The following is a 17,959-nucleotide window of genomic DNA, read 5'->3' on the forward strand; positions in this document are numbered from 1 at the left end:
GGAAGCTTTGCTGACTTCTGTAGCCTCCATTACTGTGTAGGCAAGTAAGATTTTTAGAGAAATAGTTCTGTACTAAGTCTGGCATGCCACCCTTAAAAGATTTTGCATGCAAACGCGCATCCTAACAGAAGCATGAGGTTGCTATATTTTAATTAGTCTTGCATTTCTAGAATTATACTCTACTTTTCAAATCAAACTCCTTTTCTATTTAAATTCTTTTTTATTTTTTTTTTGCGGTACGCGGGCCTCCCACCGCTGTGGCCTCTCCCGTTGCGGAGCACAGGGTCCAGACACGCCGGCCCAGCGGCCATAGCTCACGGGCCCAGCCACCCTGTGGCACGTGGGACCCTCCCAGACCAGGGCACGAACCCAGATCCCCTGCATTGGCAGGCGGACTCTCAACCACTGCGCCACCAGATAAGCCCTCTATTTAAATTCTTAAGTTAATTCTTCATTAACTAGTCAAAAATGAGCTATTCATTCCTTCTGAATCCAGGTATTCCATGTCTACTTAGACGTTGGTTTTTGTTTTATCTGTTTTTTTGGTATCTTCATAAGTCACACTGACTATTCTTTGAAACATTCCAAAATATCTAAAAGATACCTTGTAATCAAAAAAGTTGTCCCTTTTAAATAAGGTAGGACATACCCTTTGCATTTTGCATTAGTGGTGGCTGTGAGTCCTACCCTTACTCTAATGCCCTGAGAAAGATAAAAGGAAAGACTGACTGTTAATGAGTGGTTAGGTTAGGAAAGACATTCTTTTGTTCTCAATACATCAGTTTTTTAGAATAAATGAACCTGAAGTGGAAGAATTTCTTTTCATGAAGGATAAAATGAAAAGAAGACTATTTGAGGCATAGGCATTCCACAAAGAGATGCATATAATGAAAGCAATCTAATTACGTAGTTTGGGATGAATATGCATGGAGAGATAGATGAGGGTGCATGTTAACATGTTTGGCTATTGCACACTGGGAACGTGTTTTTTGAGTGCATTAGAGAAGAGTAGAAAGCTGAACATTGATATCATCTTCTCCTTGCTCTCTACAGCAGACTTTGCATATACACTCACCTTGTGTATCCTGTTAACTATTTCTTATGCTGCACTTTTGATAATTAATTTTCTCTGAAGTATATTCTAGATTTCTAACATGCTTTATTAAAAATTATTATGCATTTAACCTTTAAATATATGCCTGAATTTTTTCCAAGCGATTTCTTAATATTCAGTATAGAAGATAATTCCTCATTTAATATTTAGTTTATTTGCCTAGGTTGGATTATCTCAAGATGCCCAAGATCAAATGAGAAAGATGCTTTGCCAAAAAGAGTCTAATTACATCCGTCTTAAGAGGGCTAAAATGGACAAGTCTATGTTTGTGAAGATAAAGACATTAGGAATAGGAGCATTTGGTGAAGTCTGTCTAGCAAGAAAAGTAGATACTAAGGCTTTATATGCAACAAAAACTCTTCGAAAGAAAGATGTTCTACTTCGAAATCAAGTTGCCCACGTTAAAGCTGAGAGAGATATCCTGGCCGAAGCTGACAACGAATGGGTAGTTCGTCTTTATTATTCATTCCAAGACAAGGACAATTTATACTTTGTAATGGACTATATTCCTGGGGGTGATATGATGAGCCTATTAATTAGAATGGGCATCTTTCCAGAAAATCTGGCACGATTCTACATAGCAGAACTTACCTGTGCGGTTGAAAGTGTTCATAAAATGGGTTTTATTCATAGAGATATTAAACCTGATAACATTTTGATTGATCGTGATGGTCATATTAAATTGACTGACTTCGGCCTCTGCACTGGCTTCAGATGGACGCATGATTCTAAGTACTATCAGAGTGGTGAGTAAAATCATAAAATTTGTTTGGACATTTGCATATGATTTATAATGCAATAAAATATAAGATGGTATTATCCCTGGATGGGAGCCAGAAGTCCTGGGTCAGGTCTTGACTCCACTGGATAAATGTGGGTGAATCCTTTAGACACTTAGATTTATAAAATGAAAGAGTGTGCTAGAATTAATTATTTCTAAATATCATTAACATTTTTGAATTAATCTCTTTACATTTTATTAATTTGAAATATGTCAGACAAATAACAATTTGAAAATAATTTTTAAATGAAGCCCCATACCCACCATTCAGCTTAAGAACTAGATTATTAGTACTTTTGAAGACCCTAAACAATCACCTCCTTTTCTTTCTTCCATAGGAGTATTTCAGAACGCCATAATCAGTTCTTTACTTTTCTCTACACTCTTACCACATACGTATATATCCCTAAATAATTTATTATTTCATTTTGCCTTGTCTTGAACCTTTATTTAAATGTAATCATTCTATATGTAGTCTTCGGTGTTGACTTCCTTTATTTGTTTGAGGTTCATCTGTGTTCCTGCATATAACATTTATTTTCACGACTGTTTAGGCTTCTGTTGTATGACTGTTACACAGCTTGTTTAACCTTAAACACTTTATGTACATGATTCTGTTTAATCTTCACAACGTCATTGTGAGGCAGAGTGAAGAAACCGAGGCTAAGTTAGAATAAGAAACTTGCTCGTGGTCAGACAGAAGATAAGTGTAAGGGCTAGGCTTTGAACTGAGGTTTGTCTGCCTACAGGGCCCCTGTTATTTCTTCTATACCACACTGCCTCACCAAAATCCCTCCAAGCACTAATGGAAGTATAAGTCAACCTAACATTTGTTGGATACTCAATATGACTAGGTGCTTTACATATTTTCTGATTTAATGCTTACAGCAATCCTCTGAGGTAAGTATAAGTGGCCTCCAGTGCTTCTTGTGAACACAAGTAGATTGACATTAAATGGATAAAACTGAGATACTACTAGGAGTAGATCCTGAACATACTTTAATATTCAGCTTAACATAATTTAATGTCTCCCCAGATTCACCTGAATTACTTGGGGTTCATCTTACAAATATGATTCTTAGGCTCTATTCCAGTCTTCTGATTGAAAATCTCCACTGAGGTTAGAAATTGTATTTTAATCAAACATCCTAGATGATTATTACAGTTAGGTTAATTTCAAATATTTTTTTTCCTAGATGGTTTCATCCAGTCATGACTTTAATTACTAGCTCTACATCAATGACTTCCAAATCTCTCTTCAGAAACAGCCTCTCCCTTTCACAAGGATTCCTAATAGATCTTTCAAACTTAACATTGCCAATCAACAACTCTTACTTTCTCCCCCTCCATATTTGTTCCCCCTCCCTTTTAGTAAATTGTACTACCACCACCCGTCCTTGATTCTTTCTCCATACCCTCCACATCTGATCCCTCAGTAAGTCCTGCTTACTCCACCTCTAAATATATCTTCAATCTGTTCACTTTTCTCCATGTGCACTGTTACCATCACAGTCCAAACTTCACTGTAATAGCCTCTTACCTGATCTCTTTTTCACCCTTGTTCCCCCTATAATCTATTCTCTATACAGCAGTTAAAGTTTTCTTTTTTAAACATTTATCAGACCTTTTCATTCTCTTGCTTCACACTCTCCAGTATCTTCCTGCTGCACTTCGAGGAAAAAGCAGACCATTTCTTTCGCTCGCACACCCTTGTGCACTGGCTCCTGCTCTATTTCCTACCGTTCTCCCCTTACGAACCACACTGCTCTTCTCTCTGGTGCTGTTGGGATTGTGTGGGCGCCTTGCTCTGGTTTTCAGATGGTTGAGTTCCTCTTATTTTTTTACAAATGTCACCTCAGTTGGTCTTCCCAAGACACCCTAGAACATTTGCCATATCACCACCCCCTGTTGATTCTCTGTATGGAATGCATCACTATGTTTCTTATATATGTATTTGTTTGTTGTATTTCTCCCCTACCGAGAAGCTGCCTGAGAGGAGAATAGTGTCTTTATTATTATCGTTGTCATTTGCTGAATGAATGAAACACAAATCTAATTTGTTTGAAACTTTGTCCAGAGTGGTATTGCAGAGCAGTCTGAGTACCAAATTCTCAATCCTACCTACTCAAATGATTTTTACCGTCATCACTTAATATTGAGTAAATTACTGCATCTTAGGCTTATTTTTCTTAGTGTAAAACTTATCCTATTGATATTTCAAGAGTGCAGGCTCTAATTATTAATAAACACCATCAGTGATTTGCCATACATTGTGTCTCAGCTTGTCAACAAGGGGAAGCGTTGTTAACTCTGAACTATGACGTCAAAAGGTTAAACAGACTAGGTTTACTCTTGTTGCTTTTATTTATTTTTTTACTATACAGGTGACCATCCACGGCAAGATAGTATGGATTTCAGTAATGAATGGGGTGACCCCTCTAACTGTCGATGTGGAGATAGACTGAAGCCACTAGAGCGGAGAGCTGCACGCCAGCACCAGCGATGTCTTGCACATTCTTTGGTTGGGACTCCCAATTATATTGCGCCTGAAGTGTTGTTACGAACAGGTAAAACGTTTGTTTCATAAATAATCTCAGTATGCCTTTAGACCAGCTGAAACTTACATTAGAATATGGCTCGTTTCAGGCTTATAATAAAAGTATTAATTTTACAGTATAAATTGTTGATTTAATATTAATTTTGATTGTATTAATTCTGAGCACTTTTTAAAAAGTGCTTATGAATAACCATAACTTTGGTATCTTATTTTAGGCTATACACAGTTATGTGATTGGTGGAGTGTTGGTGTCATTCTTTTTGAAATGTTGGTGGGACAACCTCCTTTCTTGGCACAAACACCATTTGAAACACAAGTGAAGGTAAGGTGTAGAATCTATACCAAAAGAATTGTTATGAAGTCCCAATACCATACACGTTTATCAGTCCTTTACTTTGAGCATCTTAATCTAGAATTAAAGAAAGAACTTGTAAGGATACAGGAACCCACTAAAATTCCATGAGTGAACGCTTATCTCCATCATATCACTGTTCCTCATTCATACACTACATTCATATTTCATTCTCATAGAAGTTTTTAGTACCTTTTGAAGATGTATTCCAGTTTACTCTTACTACTGGCTGCTGGCTTTGTTTCCTTTCATGCACATTCTAGCCTCAAACTACTAACAAATGTCTGTATCTCCCTGGCACTTAAATGAAAAGTTGCTCACAATTTTGACCATAAATTGTCCCATTAAAAAACCCTTTAGTGGCCTTGTCTGTGGGTTAAAGTCCAAATTTGTCCTCAGTTCCTTTGTTCGTACCATTCCCTCTGTCTGGAATGTTCTTCTTTCTCTCCCATGTTTCACAACCTTCCCCCTTTCTGGTTCACTCCTGGTCATTTTAATCATTCTCTGAGAATGTCTTAAGATATCATATTTTCTATGATGCTCTCCTCAAGTTACAACTTCTGACATTGCATTTAATACATTATATTTAAAACTTCTTTTAGAATTTCTTTTATTACAGGTCTACTGGTAATGCATTCTTTCAGGTTTGTGTCAGGTTTGTTTGAAAGTGTCTTTATTTCCCCTTCATTTTAATATATATGTATATATGTAAGTATATGCATATGTATAAATGTATATTTGTGTGGGTGCTGTGCGTGTAAAAAATTGAATGCTTTCTCCCTAATTTCAAGAACAAGGCAAGGATGTCTATTCTAATGAGTCTTACTCAACAAAGTTCTGGAAGTCTTAGCCAGTGGAATACAGCAACAAAAAAAATAAAAGGCATAAAGATTAGAAAAAAATAAAAACTTGCTTTATTCACAGATGACATAATTTTCTATACTGAAAATCCCAGGGAATCTGTGCAAAACTCCAAAAAACTAATAAGTGAGTTTAGCCAGGTTGTAGAATATAAGGGTACTACGTAAAAATCAATTGTATTTCTATAGTCAAGTAATGAACAAATGGAAAATGAAATTTTAAAACAATACCATTTACAGTAGCTTCCCCAAAATGAAATACTTGGGTATAATATTGGGTCATATTATACCTATAATTCTATTAGGTATAAATCTAATAGAACATGAACAAGATCTGAATGCTAAAAGTTACAGACTCTGATGGAAAAAAACAAGATCTTAATAAATGGAGAATCATACTGTGTTGATGGATTGGAAGACTCAACATAGTAAAGCTATCAGTTCCCCCAAAACTAATCTACAGATTTCACTCAAATCCAATAAAAATTCCCAGCAGGAATTTTTGTAGGTATAGGTGCGCCAATTCTAAAATTGATATGGGTAGACAAAGAAACTGATAACAAAACAGGGTTTTTTTTTTTAATTTATTTTTTATTTATTTATTTTTGGCCGTGTTGGGTCTTTGTTGCAGTGCGTGGGCTTCTCATTGTGGTGGCTTCTCTTGTTGTGGAGCACAGGCTCTAGGCGCGCGGGCTTCAGTAGTTGTGGCTCGTGGGTTCTAGAGCGCAGGCTCAGTAGTTGTGGCGCACAGGGCTTAGTTGCTCCGCAGCATTTGGGATCTTCCCGTGTCCCCTGCGTTGGCAGGCGGATTCTTAACTACTGCGCCACCAGGGAAGTACCACAAAAACAGTTTTTTAAAAGAAGGACAAAGTTTGAGGAATCAACTACTTGATTTTAAGTCTTACTGTGAAGTTACAGTAGTCCAGACAGTGTGATATTGGCAAGAGGATACACACACAGATAATGGAACAGGATAGTGGGAAATAGCACCACACAAATATGGCCATTTGTTCTTTGACAAAGGTACAAATGGAGAAAGGATAGCATTTCAACAAATGGTGATGGAAAGATTGGTCAGCCATATACAAAAAATACTGACTCAACATAAACCTCACACCTTACACAAAGATTACCTCAAAATGAGTCATAGATCTAGATAAAATATAAAGGCTATACTTTTTCTTTTTGCGGTACGCGGGCCTCTCACTGTTGTGCCCTCTCCCGTTGCGGAGCACAGGCTCCGGATGCGCAGGCTCAGCGGCCATGGCTCATGGGCCCAGCCGCTCCGCAGCATGTGGGATCTTCCCAGACCGGGGCACGAACCCGTGTCCCCTGCATTGGCAGGTGGACTCTCAACCACTGCGCCACCAGGGAAGCCCCATAAAGGCTATACGTTTAAAAGAAAATGTAGGAGAAAATCTCTATGGCCTAGGCTTAGGTGAAGAGTTCTTAGAAATGACATCAGAATCATGGTTCATTAAAGAAAAGGTTGAGAATTTGGACTTCATCAAAAATTAAAAACTTTCAGTCTGCCAAAGACATGGTCAAACAATGAAAAGACAAGCTACAGTTTGGGAGAAAATACTTGCAGGTCACATACCCAACAGCAGGCTTATCTCTAGACTATTTAAGAATCAAAGGTTAAAGAAAAACAGCCTAATCCAGTGACTTGATAGAGGTTTCCTTAAATGCCTGTATCAGAAAAGGAAAGCATGTCTCTCTCTTTTAAGTATTCCTGAGAGGGTCAAAAGAAAGGCAGGCCTCTGGACTGGTCCCTCAGGGAATCACCAAGACCAACCAAAATGTACAGCCTCAAATTTTTGGAAGGCAGGGTCCTTACTGCCTACCTTGGCACCATACCAGGAAAATGGGCTGCCCTCTCCATAACCACGGTGGGGCTGAGCAATGGTGAATGGTAGTTGGTTCATGCAGACTGCTATCTTACCAAGTTTTAGCAGCTTTTCCCTTCATGAAGCACTCCCCTCGTTGCTCTTAGGGTCAAGTCAGATTCCACAGTACCAAAATGGTTGATTATGATAAGAGTTGAATTTTTTTTTCTCAGTTTAATGATTGTTTTTGTGGAGGGACTGACCACTGAGGCTTCCTATTTGCCATTTTCCATGAGATCTCACTCTACTGTTTTTTTTTTTCTACTGTGTTTTTGACTATTATCTCTTTATATAGTTCTGTTAGAGGTTGCTCTAGTGATTACAAGATACATACTAAATTTTCATTGTCTACTTAGAATCAGTATCTTGCCACTAAAAGTTCAGGGTAGAACCTTACTACCATATAGGTCCCTTCATTCTCTACCCTTTGTGTCTTAGGGTTTTTTTGTTTGTTTTTTATTTATTTATTTTTGGCTGCACTGGGACCCCGCTGTCGCGCGCGGGCTTTCTCCAGTTGCAGAGAGCAGGGGCCACTCTTTGTTGCGGTGTGCGGGCTTCTCACTGCAGTGGCCTCTCCTGTTGCGGAGCATGGGCTCCAGGCACGCGGGCTTCAGTAGTCGTGGCTCACGGGCTCCAGAGCACAGGCCCAGTAGCCGTGGCGCATGGGCCTAGCTGCTCCACGGCATATGGGATCCTCCCGGACCAGGGCTCGAACCCGAGTCCCCTGCATTGACAGGTGGACTCCCAACCACTGCGCCACCAGGGAAGCCCCGTGTCTTAGTTTTTTATACATCACGTCTACATACATTTAAAACCTCATCCAGGAGTTCCCTGGTGGTCCAGTGGTTAAGACTTCACCTTCCAAAGCATGGGCAGCTGAGATCCCACATGCCTCCTGGCCAAAAAAAAAAACCAGAACATGAAACAGAAGCAATATTGTAACAAATTCAATAAAGACTTTAAAAATGGTCCACATCAAAAAAAATAAAAAGCCTCATCCAACAATGTTACAGTTTTTGTTTTCAACCATCAACTTATTTTAAAGAACTCAAGATGAGAATAGTCATTTGTATTTACGCAGATAGTTAGCATTTTCCTTGCTTTCCTGCATTCCTGATGTTTTATGATTCTTTCTCTATCAATCCCTTCTGTCTGAAGAACTTCCTTTAGCAAATATTTTAGAGCAGGTTTGCTTATAGCAGATCATTTTAGTTTTCCTTCATCTAAGAATGTCTTTATTTCACCTTCCTTAGGATATTATCACTTGGTAATAGAAGTCTGGGTTTCAGTTCTTGCAGCACTTTAAAACGTATCCACTTCTGTCCTCCATAGTTTTCTGATGAGAAATCTACAGTAATTCAAATCATTGTTCCCTCAAGTAATGCATCATTTTTCACTGGATACTTATAAGAAATTTTCTTTAGCTCTCAGTGTTGTAATTAAGATTTGTCTGGGCATGGATTTCTTAGGGCTTTCTTTCAAACAGCATCTTTAATTTACAGGTTTGTCTTTTATCAGATTTGGAGAATTTTCAGCCATCATTTCTTCAAATATTTTTTCTGTACCACATATTTTTTCCTTTTGGAATTCTGACACCAACATTAGACCTTTTGGTATAGTCCCGCAGGTTACTGAGGTTCTCATATTTTCAAACTTTTTTCTCTCTGTTGTTCAGATTGTATCATTTCTATCGAGTTTTCTTTAAGTTCACTGATTCTTTCCTCTGACGTCTCCATTCTGCTGTTGAGCCCATCCGTTGAGTTTTTGTTTTTTGTTTTTTTAAAGTTTTTAAAGTCATGTTTATTCACGTTGAATTTACATTCAGTAAAACTCACTCTGAAATTTGACAAATGCAATCACCACCATAATCAGTGTAGAACAGTTCTTCAACACCCGCCCCCCACCCCACCCCCATCCCCGAAACCCTATGCACAAACTCCTCCCTGATCCTTAGGAATCCACTGATCCATTTTCTGTCAAAGGGGTCAAATTTAATCATCAAAATAATCTATTATAGAAAAAAATGTAAGCACAAAAAACCAAGTTTTTAAAAGGATACTTTGAAACATACAATGTTTAGAATAGTCAAAAGAATGGGATTTAGAACTAACCTTTGTAAATTAAAGCAGCTGACAAAGTTGTCTTAAGATAGTTGTATTGCTAGGATAGCTAGTCTAGTTACTATGTTGGGCTTCAGGCTGGGGCTGGTTGGCAGAAAAATGATTTTAAATAGTTTAAATGGAATTGAATTCTACAGAAATTCTCTATGGGGCAGATACATGTTCTTGCAGATATTTGGCACCTTTTCAGAAGTTCTCCCCTGCTACCACCATGAAAGGGACAGTAAGCAAAAACCTCTACTCTGTATATATCAATCATAACATGTTCAAATACATGTTATCTCCTCATAAAGCTTTCAAGCACTAGCCCTGTTTATCAGCATCTTGAACTGGACTGAGCCGAGTTACGCGCCAAGGCCTAAAGGGTCCGTTGAGTTTTTACTTTGGTTATTGAAGAGGGGGTTTAATTTTCTTCCCTACACAGCACTGATAAGCTCATATATGAATAAGGAAGAATGACGTTCATTTATTTAATAAATATTTATGGAGACCTACCCCTTCTCTCCCTCCCTTCCTTTCTCCCTCCCTCATTCCAGTTTATTCAAAACAATAAGTGTTTATTGAATATCTATTAATTATGTGCCAGGCAATTTGCCAAACACTGGGAAATGCAAAGACAAAACATGGTCTATAGCCTTATGAAATTTTATACTGTAGTAGGACACAGACATAAATAGATACCACAAAGTATTAGAGATATTATGCTACAAGGAAATATATAGAACTGGGGAGGCACAGTAGAAAGTCATTTCTACCGTAGGTTGAAGGTCTTAACAGGGGAACTAAAACTTACAGTGAGTCATGTAATATGAGTATAAGTTGTCTAGAGAGGAGGGAATGGAAAGAAAAGTTATTTCCCACCGATTCATTATTAAAGGTGAGGAAAGTGAGGGAATTCCCTGGCGGTCCAGTGGTTAGGACTCACACTTCCACTGCCAAGGGCCTGGGTTCGATCCCTGATGGGGGAATCTAAGATCCCACGAACTGTGCGGCATGGCCAAAAAAATGAAGTAAAATAAAAAGGTAAGGAAGGTGAAGTACAATGCAATTTATTTTAAGAAAACACTGATAGTCCAGTAAGATTTTTTCATTTGAAACTTGGAGGAAATTTTTGTTTTTCTTATTTCTTTCCTTCTAATTTTTAAAAATCTTCTTTAAAGGTTATCAACTGGCAAACATCTCTTCATATCCCACCGCAAGCTAAACTGAGTCCTGAAGCCTCTGATCTTATTATTAAACTCTGCAGAGGACCAGAAGATCGCTTAGGCAAGAATGGTGCTGATGAAATAAAAGCTCATCCGTTTTTTAAAACAATTGATTTTTCCAGTGACCTGAGACAGCAGTCTGCTTCATACATTCCTAAAATCACACACCCAACAGATACATCAAATTTTGATCCTGTTGATCCTGATAAGTTACGGAGTGATGATAATGAAGAAGAAAATGTAAATGACACTCTGAACGGATGGTATAAAAATGGAAAGCACCCTGAACATGCTTTCTATGAATTTACCTTTCGGAGGTTTTTTGATGACAATGGCTACCCATATAATTATCCAAAGCCTATTGAATATGAATATATTAATTCACAAGGCTCAGAGCAACAGTCAGATGAAGATGATCAGCACACAGGCTCAGAGATCAAAAGTCGTGACCTAGTGTATGTTTAACACACTAGGAAATAATTGTAATGAGGCTTTGCAATAAGGCCTGAAACGCAGGGGTTTTTGAAGCTCTGAGAGTAAAATTATGCAAATGTAACAGAGCTATGTATGTGTGCTCTGTGTACAATTTTTTATGTTCCTAAATTATGGGAAATCCTTTTGAAATGTTAATTTATTCCAGCCTTTTTAATCAGTAATTTAGAAAAAAATTGTTATAAAGTAAATTATGAGCTGAATATTATAGTCAGTTCTTGGTACTTAAAGTACTTAAAATAAAAAATAGTGCTTTGTTTAAAAGGAGAAGCCTGATATCTATTTGTACATATGCTAAATAATTTTTAAAAAAACAAGAATTTTTGAAAATTTTTTGAAAGACAGTTTTAGTTTTATCTTGCTTTAACCAAATATGAAATATACCCCACATTTACAGAGCTGTTTTTTTTTTCTTCCCCCATAATTTGTTTTTGGAAAAAAATAAGCTATAGAAATGAAGCCATCATGGTGGTGAGTGTTCCTAGGCTAATGATAATCTGTATAATTCACATTTTGTAACTAAGAAATACAAGGTTGAAACAGTATGCTCATCCAGATGAAAACTAGTGCAGTTTATCTTTTTATCCCATCTGCGGAATACTTAATTTTCTAACATATCTCAGCAAATTACTGGCTTTGAAAGAAGCAAAGCACTACCATTTTTCTTTTCATATTGGTATTTTTAATGCTGCTTTCAGTTTTTAAAGGGAACAAAGCTGCCATAAATTAAAATTTTCAATACTAAAAGCTAATAAGATCTTTCATATTTTTACTTTGAAATTAAAAAAAAGTTCCACATCCTAAGCAGAGAGATCATTTTCAGCTTCATATGAAACTTTAATTAAAAATTATTTGTGAGTACTTACTAGAAAAGTACTTTTTCTATATAGTGACAGTTTTGATTATGTCATCAGTAATGTTATATAGTTTTCCTCTTTCAGAACAGAGATGCATACACAGATTGTTACTGGCAAAAGAAAATGTGGCTATTTGGCAATATTTTACCTGTAGGCAGAGATTAATTGGTGAAAAAAACATTATTTAATTCCTAATTAAGGTGGCCATTAGTAATTAGGAAAAAATACATAGTGTTCTTAGGAAAATTCAAAACCTCCTAACTTATTAAGGTTAAACAGTATGTTTTTCAGCATTACTGTTATATATAATACTTAGGTATAAGGACAACTTGTGGTTTCATACCAAAATACATTTAGCTTAACTTTTAGGAAGGGGGAAAGGGCTCTATTCTCACATTAGTAAAATTTGTATTTTATTTCCTGAAGCTCCACTGATAGGGAATTGTTTCATCAAAACAATATTTGTGGAGAAGAAGCATAATTTTAGTGATTTTTCAAACTTACAGCTTTCTTCAAATAAAAGCTAATGGAATCATGTATGCAAGTAAAATTAAAGGCAAAGCTGTTCTGGTTGAATTGGGGAGAGCAAAAAAGATTTATTAGCTCACACTTCCCTCCTTTCTATAGGTGGCCTTTCTATAGTTGGTCTTCTCAGCTTGTAAACCAGTGCATTAGCCACTATGTAATGGTAGGTCTTTGGGAGTCATTGGCCCTTCCAAGAATCTGATGAAAGCTGTGGCTTCTCTTCCCAGAAAAATGCACATCAACACATACGCACAAAATGTTGCATGCAGTTTAGCGATTTTGGATGTGTTGAAACCTGTCACAAACTCTTCGTTAGGGACCTCTGTCCTGCAAGAACACTGATATATTAAACTAGGAACTTTGCTGTAAGTTTACTAATTAGTACTCAGATTAGCACATCTTGTATAAACACTGATAATTTATGGTGTGAAAGGTCTGTACCATGTGATAAGATATCCTTAGGACTGCCTCTCTTGCTGGTACAGCACCAAGACATTTTAAACACACCCTTTTGAGGGCACTGAAATACATGTTTGGCTTGTTACAAGCTTAATAAATATTTCTGAAGGATTTCTACTCAGAGGATTGTAGGAAAATGCACTATATAAGATGGCAGTCTTCACTTCATGGAACGTTTGATTAGTCCTGTAAAATTCTATGCAAAACAAATTAGTTCAAGAACTTTCTAGCTCGGTACTCAAATTTTTAAGTTATCCCCCTTGTTCTTCAGGCTTTCTCAGTCAGATTTATTGCAATTTCCATTTAGTTGTTTTATTTCTGGACTATGGTGCAATACAGAATAAAACCAACTTTGTTACATTTACATTGTAGGAAAACTAAGGTGCTGTCTTCTCCCCCTCCCTCCCCCCAAAATCTGTGTTGCCCTTATTCCTCAAATGTAACAGACACTACAAATTTTGTATTCTTTTAAATTTCCTCTGACAGTATAAGCTTTTTGTGTTTATCTGAAGCAGTGTACAAGCCTTTCGTATCTGCATTTTTAGCAGTTTGGATATACTTATTAGCTGTCTTATTCCCAAACTATATCCAGATCTTCCAGTATAGAATCTGGTGCTTCCTGACCAAAAAGATGAGAACGATGTCAAAAATCTATATGCTCTCAATTGAAATGGAGTGAAAACATTGATCATGTTTTCTTTTTAAAATAATTTTCCCACTCATTAAAAAAAAAAACTTGCTGTCTTTCTTATACTCACCCCTTTTATGCATATCAGTGGTATTTATGAAATGTGTTCTATAATTATGTAATTGTAGATACAGTTATGTATTGTCCAGTGACGTCCTAAGGCAGGCCCTGTTGCTGTATCTTTTCTACCTTATTTGTAATAGAAACTATAGAATGTATGACTAAGAAGTCACTTTGAGATTGACTTTTTTAAAAAGTTATTACCTTCTGCTGTTGCAAAGTGCAAAACTGTGAGTGGAAATGTTTTCTTCTGACTTAATAATATGTTGAAATTAGAGAATACAGTGGGAGGATTTTTAGATATTGCTGCTGCTGTTACCTAAGGTACTTTAGAAATTTTTCTTTAATAAACAAAAATCCCTTTGGTATTTAAAGTGAAACATTTAGCCTGTTTGTTTTAATCTAAAACAAAAAGTAATTTGGATCAACATAATGGTGTATTTGTAAAGCGCCTTAATAGATCCCTTTGTGAAGGCACTATACCACAGTTTACTTTTATATTGTATTATGTATATAAGTATTTTGTATTAAAATTGAATCAATACAACACTACAGTTTTATAAAATAATGCTTTGTTAGGAAAAGGAGTTACAGCATTGCAATATAACTAAATTGTTTTGCATACTTCTGAATGTAGTAGATACGAATAATCAGCCTGTGTTCTTAATGAATCTATTTGTATTTCCCCAATCATTTTCTCTAGTGTAACATTTGCTGGGATCATAATAAAAAAAAAGCAAAATTCAAATCTTTAAATTATGTGTGGAAGGCTGACTTTTAGGCTGCTTAGTTAAATAAGTTGATTTTTTAATTCAAAAATTTAATCTTTTTATTCTCAGAGAAAATTTATGATTAAAAATTTAAGGACTTCCCTGGTGGCACACTGGTAAAGAATCTGCTTGCCAATGCATGGGACACAGGTTCCATCCCTGGTCCGGGAAGATCCCACATGCTGCAGAGCAACTAAGCCCATGCACCAAAACTACTGAAGCCCACACGCCCTAGAGCCTGCGCGCCTCAACTGTTGAAGCCTGCGCATACTAGGGCCTGCGTGCCGCAACTACTGAAGCCCGCATGCCTAGAGTCCGTGCCCTGCAACAAGAGAAGCCACCGCAATGAGAGGCCTGTGCACCACAACGAAGAGTAGCCCCCGCTCACCACAACTAGAAGAAAGCCCGCGCACAGCAACGAAGACCCAACGCAGACAAAGATAAAAAATAAAAAAAGTACTAAAGTTCTTTAAAAAAAAAATTTGATGCTTTGAAATTAAAACATATATAGCTAATGATAATCCCTACTTAAATTAAGGCAAACTAAAGTTAGTGTAGCCCAGTAAAGTTTTCGTTTTGCCCAGTATAAGTACAATAAATATTTCATGTTAAAGGCTCCCTTTAGATCACAGATTTAAACCTTTTTTAATTATTGAACTCTGCATTTAGTATCATTTGAGCCCAGTTAGTAATTTTTAAAATGTGAAGTTATTAGCTAATCTCTTTTCCTTTATTTATAATCTTTTTACTTTATCACATGAACTGCCTACCAAATAAAGTATATATGTTGATGTTACATCTTAAATCAACTTTACAAAGATGAACAAATATTTAGGGTTTTTCTCCCCCTTTTTCAAGCATTACCATCATTTTTTTTTTAATTTATTTATTTTTGGCTGCGTTGGGTCTTCATTGCTGCACCTGGGCTTTCTCTAGTTGCAGGGAGCGGGGGCTACTCTTCATTGCAGTGCACATGCTTCTTATTGTAGTGGCTTCTCTTGTTGCGGAGCACAGGCTCTAGGTGCAAGGACTTCAGTAGTTGTGGCGCATGGGCTCAGCAGTTGTGGCACATGGGCTTAGTTGCTCCAGAGCATGTGAGATCCTCCTGGACCAGGGCTCAAACCCGTGTCCCCTGCATTGGCAGGCAAATTCTTAACCACTGTGCCCCCAGGGAAGTCCCTACCATCATTCTTAGGTCTCCTTTTATCCTCTTGTTTGCATTCACTTGTAAAAAAATTTTTTTAATATTTATTTATTTGGCTGCGCTGGCTCTTAGTTGCGGCATGCGGGATCTAGTTCCCTGACCGGGGCTCGAACCCAGCCCCCCTGCGTTGGGAGCGCAGAGTCTTAACCACTGGACCTATAGGGAAGTCCCACTTGTAAATTTATATTTGGTCTATATGAGGCTGTTGTATAGCTCATGCAAACTGCATTATGCTTATGATTCATTTTACTACATTTTTTTAAGATTTCCAATTAATGTATTTATTTGTCCTTTTAGTTAGCATATTTTTGGTGGGTGAGAAGTGATAAGGACTCCATGGAATCCAATTTCCTTTTTAATTCTGATGATATGTTCCAGAGAAAATGTCTCTAATACATTGTGTTTGCCTTCATATGTCATCATCGTCGTCCAGGAGCTCTCAGCCAGGTTAGCTGTGGTTTCAGCAGACCTGCATCACAATTTAATTTCTTTCTTTGCCCAAGCTACTTTTCCGTGACTTCCACACCATCTTCTAGCAGATGACTGAATGGTGGACATACACTCCTGGTCCTGGAGAGTCTCCCGTTGAGGTGGGAGGCAGCTGCGGCTCACCCTGGGAACATAGACACTGGTGGCAGCCATTCTTTGGAGCTTGTTCTACTGCGTGGACCCTGGTGCTGACGGGTGCCATTGTGGGACCCTCCGTCTAGCTCATTGGCTCTCTCATTTTACTGCATTTTGGATCCATGTTTGGCATGCTTAAAATTGTGACCATACCTTATTATGTCAAAGGCAAATACACAGAAAATGTATCTGCTTTTGTGTGAAGGCAAAAGGGAGGATATCAAATTTATGTTTGAGACATAGGCAGTTGTCCTCCCAAATATCCAGTCTTTCCTTCTCCCTTACATAAAGTCACCCAGAGATCCGGGACATTTTGGTGGATTCACAGTCTGGGTGGGACTTTGTTTTCCCTGGAGGAGGGTTAAATTTGTTCTGTAGTGAAAAGGGGGATTCTCAAGAGTTCCTAGCTCCCAGAGGGGTTGACTAATGACACAGGCTGCTCTTGTTCTCCAGCTTCCATTCTCTCAGTTTTCCTTTTACTAATAGAGCCCCCATCCCTGTTCATGTTTCAACTGTCCCACTAGAGCCCATGTTTCTCATATTCCCTTGTAATTAGTTGTGGCCACATGACTAGGTTTTGGCCACTGGGATATGAGCAGATGTGACACATGCAAATTCTACTTCAGGGCTTCCCTGGTGGCGCAGTGGCTGGGAGTCCGCCTGCCAACGCAGGGGACACGGGTTCGTGCCTCGGTCCGGGAGGATCCCACATGCCACAGAGCGGCTGGGCCCGTGGGCCATGGCCGCTGGGCCTGCACGTCCGGAGCTTGTGCTCCACAGCGGGAGAGACCACAACAGTGAGAGGCCCGTGTACCACAAAAAAAAAAAAAAAAAACTACTTCATACACCTAAAGTTGATACTGTTTGCCCTTCACTTGCTCCTTCCCTCTTCCCACAGGATGGAACATAGAATCATGACTTTATATTGACCCATAAAATCCAGGAAAATACCCTAGTGATGGTGGATTAACAAAATGAATAAAACCTGGCTACCTGAAAGATGGCATGAAGCAGGGCTGTCTGTCCAACTGCAGAATATTAAAAGGAAAAAAATTCATATATATATATATATATATATATATATACCATTTGTTACTGTTGCTGAACTTGTACCCCAACTAACGTGTACTTTGTGTTCGTGTATAATCTGATTTGCAAAACAATTTGAAGTCATTTTATACTTTGTCTGTCTCCCATGCAATGATTCATGAAATTCGGTTATTTACCTGGTGCATTTTTCTCTAATTCATCATCTTCATCCCCATTGTTTGGTTAAACTAATTTGGTTAAGGCCCTCATCAACACTTTTTTTTAAAAAAAAACATCTTTATTGGAGTATAATTGCTTTACAATGATGTGTTAGTTTTTGCTGTATAACAGAGTGAATCAGCTATATGTATAC

At 37.7% G+C, this 17,959-nt stretch overlaps 1 protein-coding gene across 2 annotated transcripts in view; it reads left to right on the forward strand.

Moving 5' to 3' along the window:
• Positions 1-14,339, forward strand: part of LATS1 (large tumor suppressor kinase 1) — a 41,352-nt gene extending 27,013 nt beyond the window's left edge. For both annotated transcript variants that reach the window (XM_060168427.1, XM_060168426.1), the window contains 4 exons: positions 1,278-1,860; positions 4,280-4,462; positions 4,668-4,774; positions 10,834-14,339. In XM_060168427.1, coding sequence (XP_060024410.1) covers positions 1,278-1,860; positions 4,280-4,462; positions 4,668-4,774; positions 10,834-11,343 — 1,383 coding nt within the window. In that variant the 3' untranslated portion in view covers positions 11,344-14,339. The remainder of the gene's footprint in view (positions 1-1,277; positions 1,861-4,279; positions 4,463-4,667; positions 4,775-10,833) is intronic.
• The last annotated feature ends 3,620 nt before the right edge of the window (positions 14,340-17,959 follow it).

Source organism: Lagenorhynchus albirostris, chromosome 12, assembly GCF_949774975.1.
Source record: "Lagenorhynchus albirostris chromosome 12, mLagAlb1.1, whole genome shotgun sequence".
Lineage (NCBI taxonomy): Eukaryota > Metazoa > Chordata > Mammalia > Artiodactyla > Delphinidae > Lagenorhynchus > Lagenorhynchus albirostris.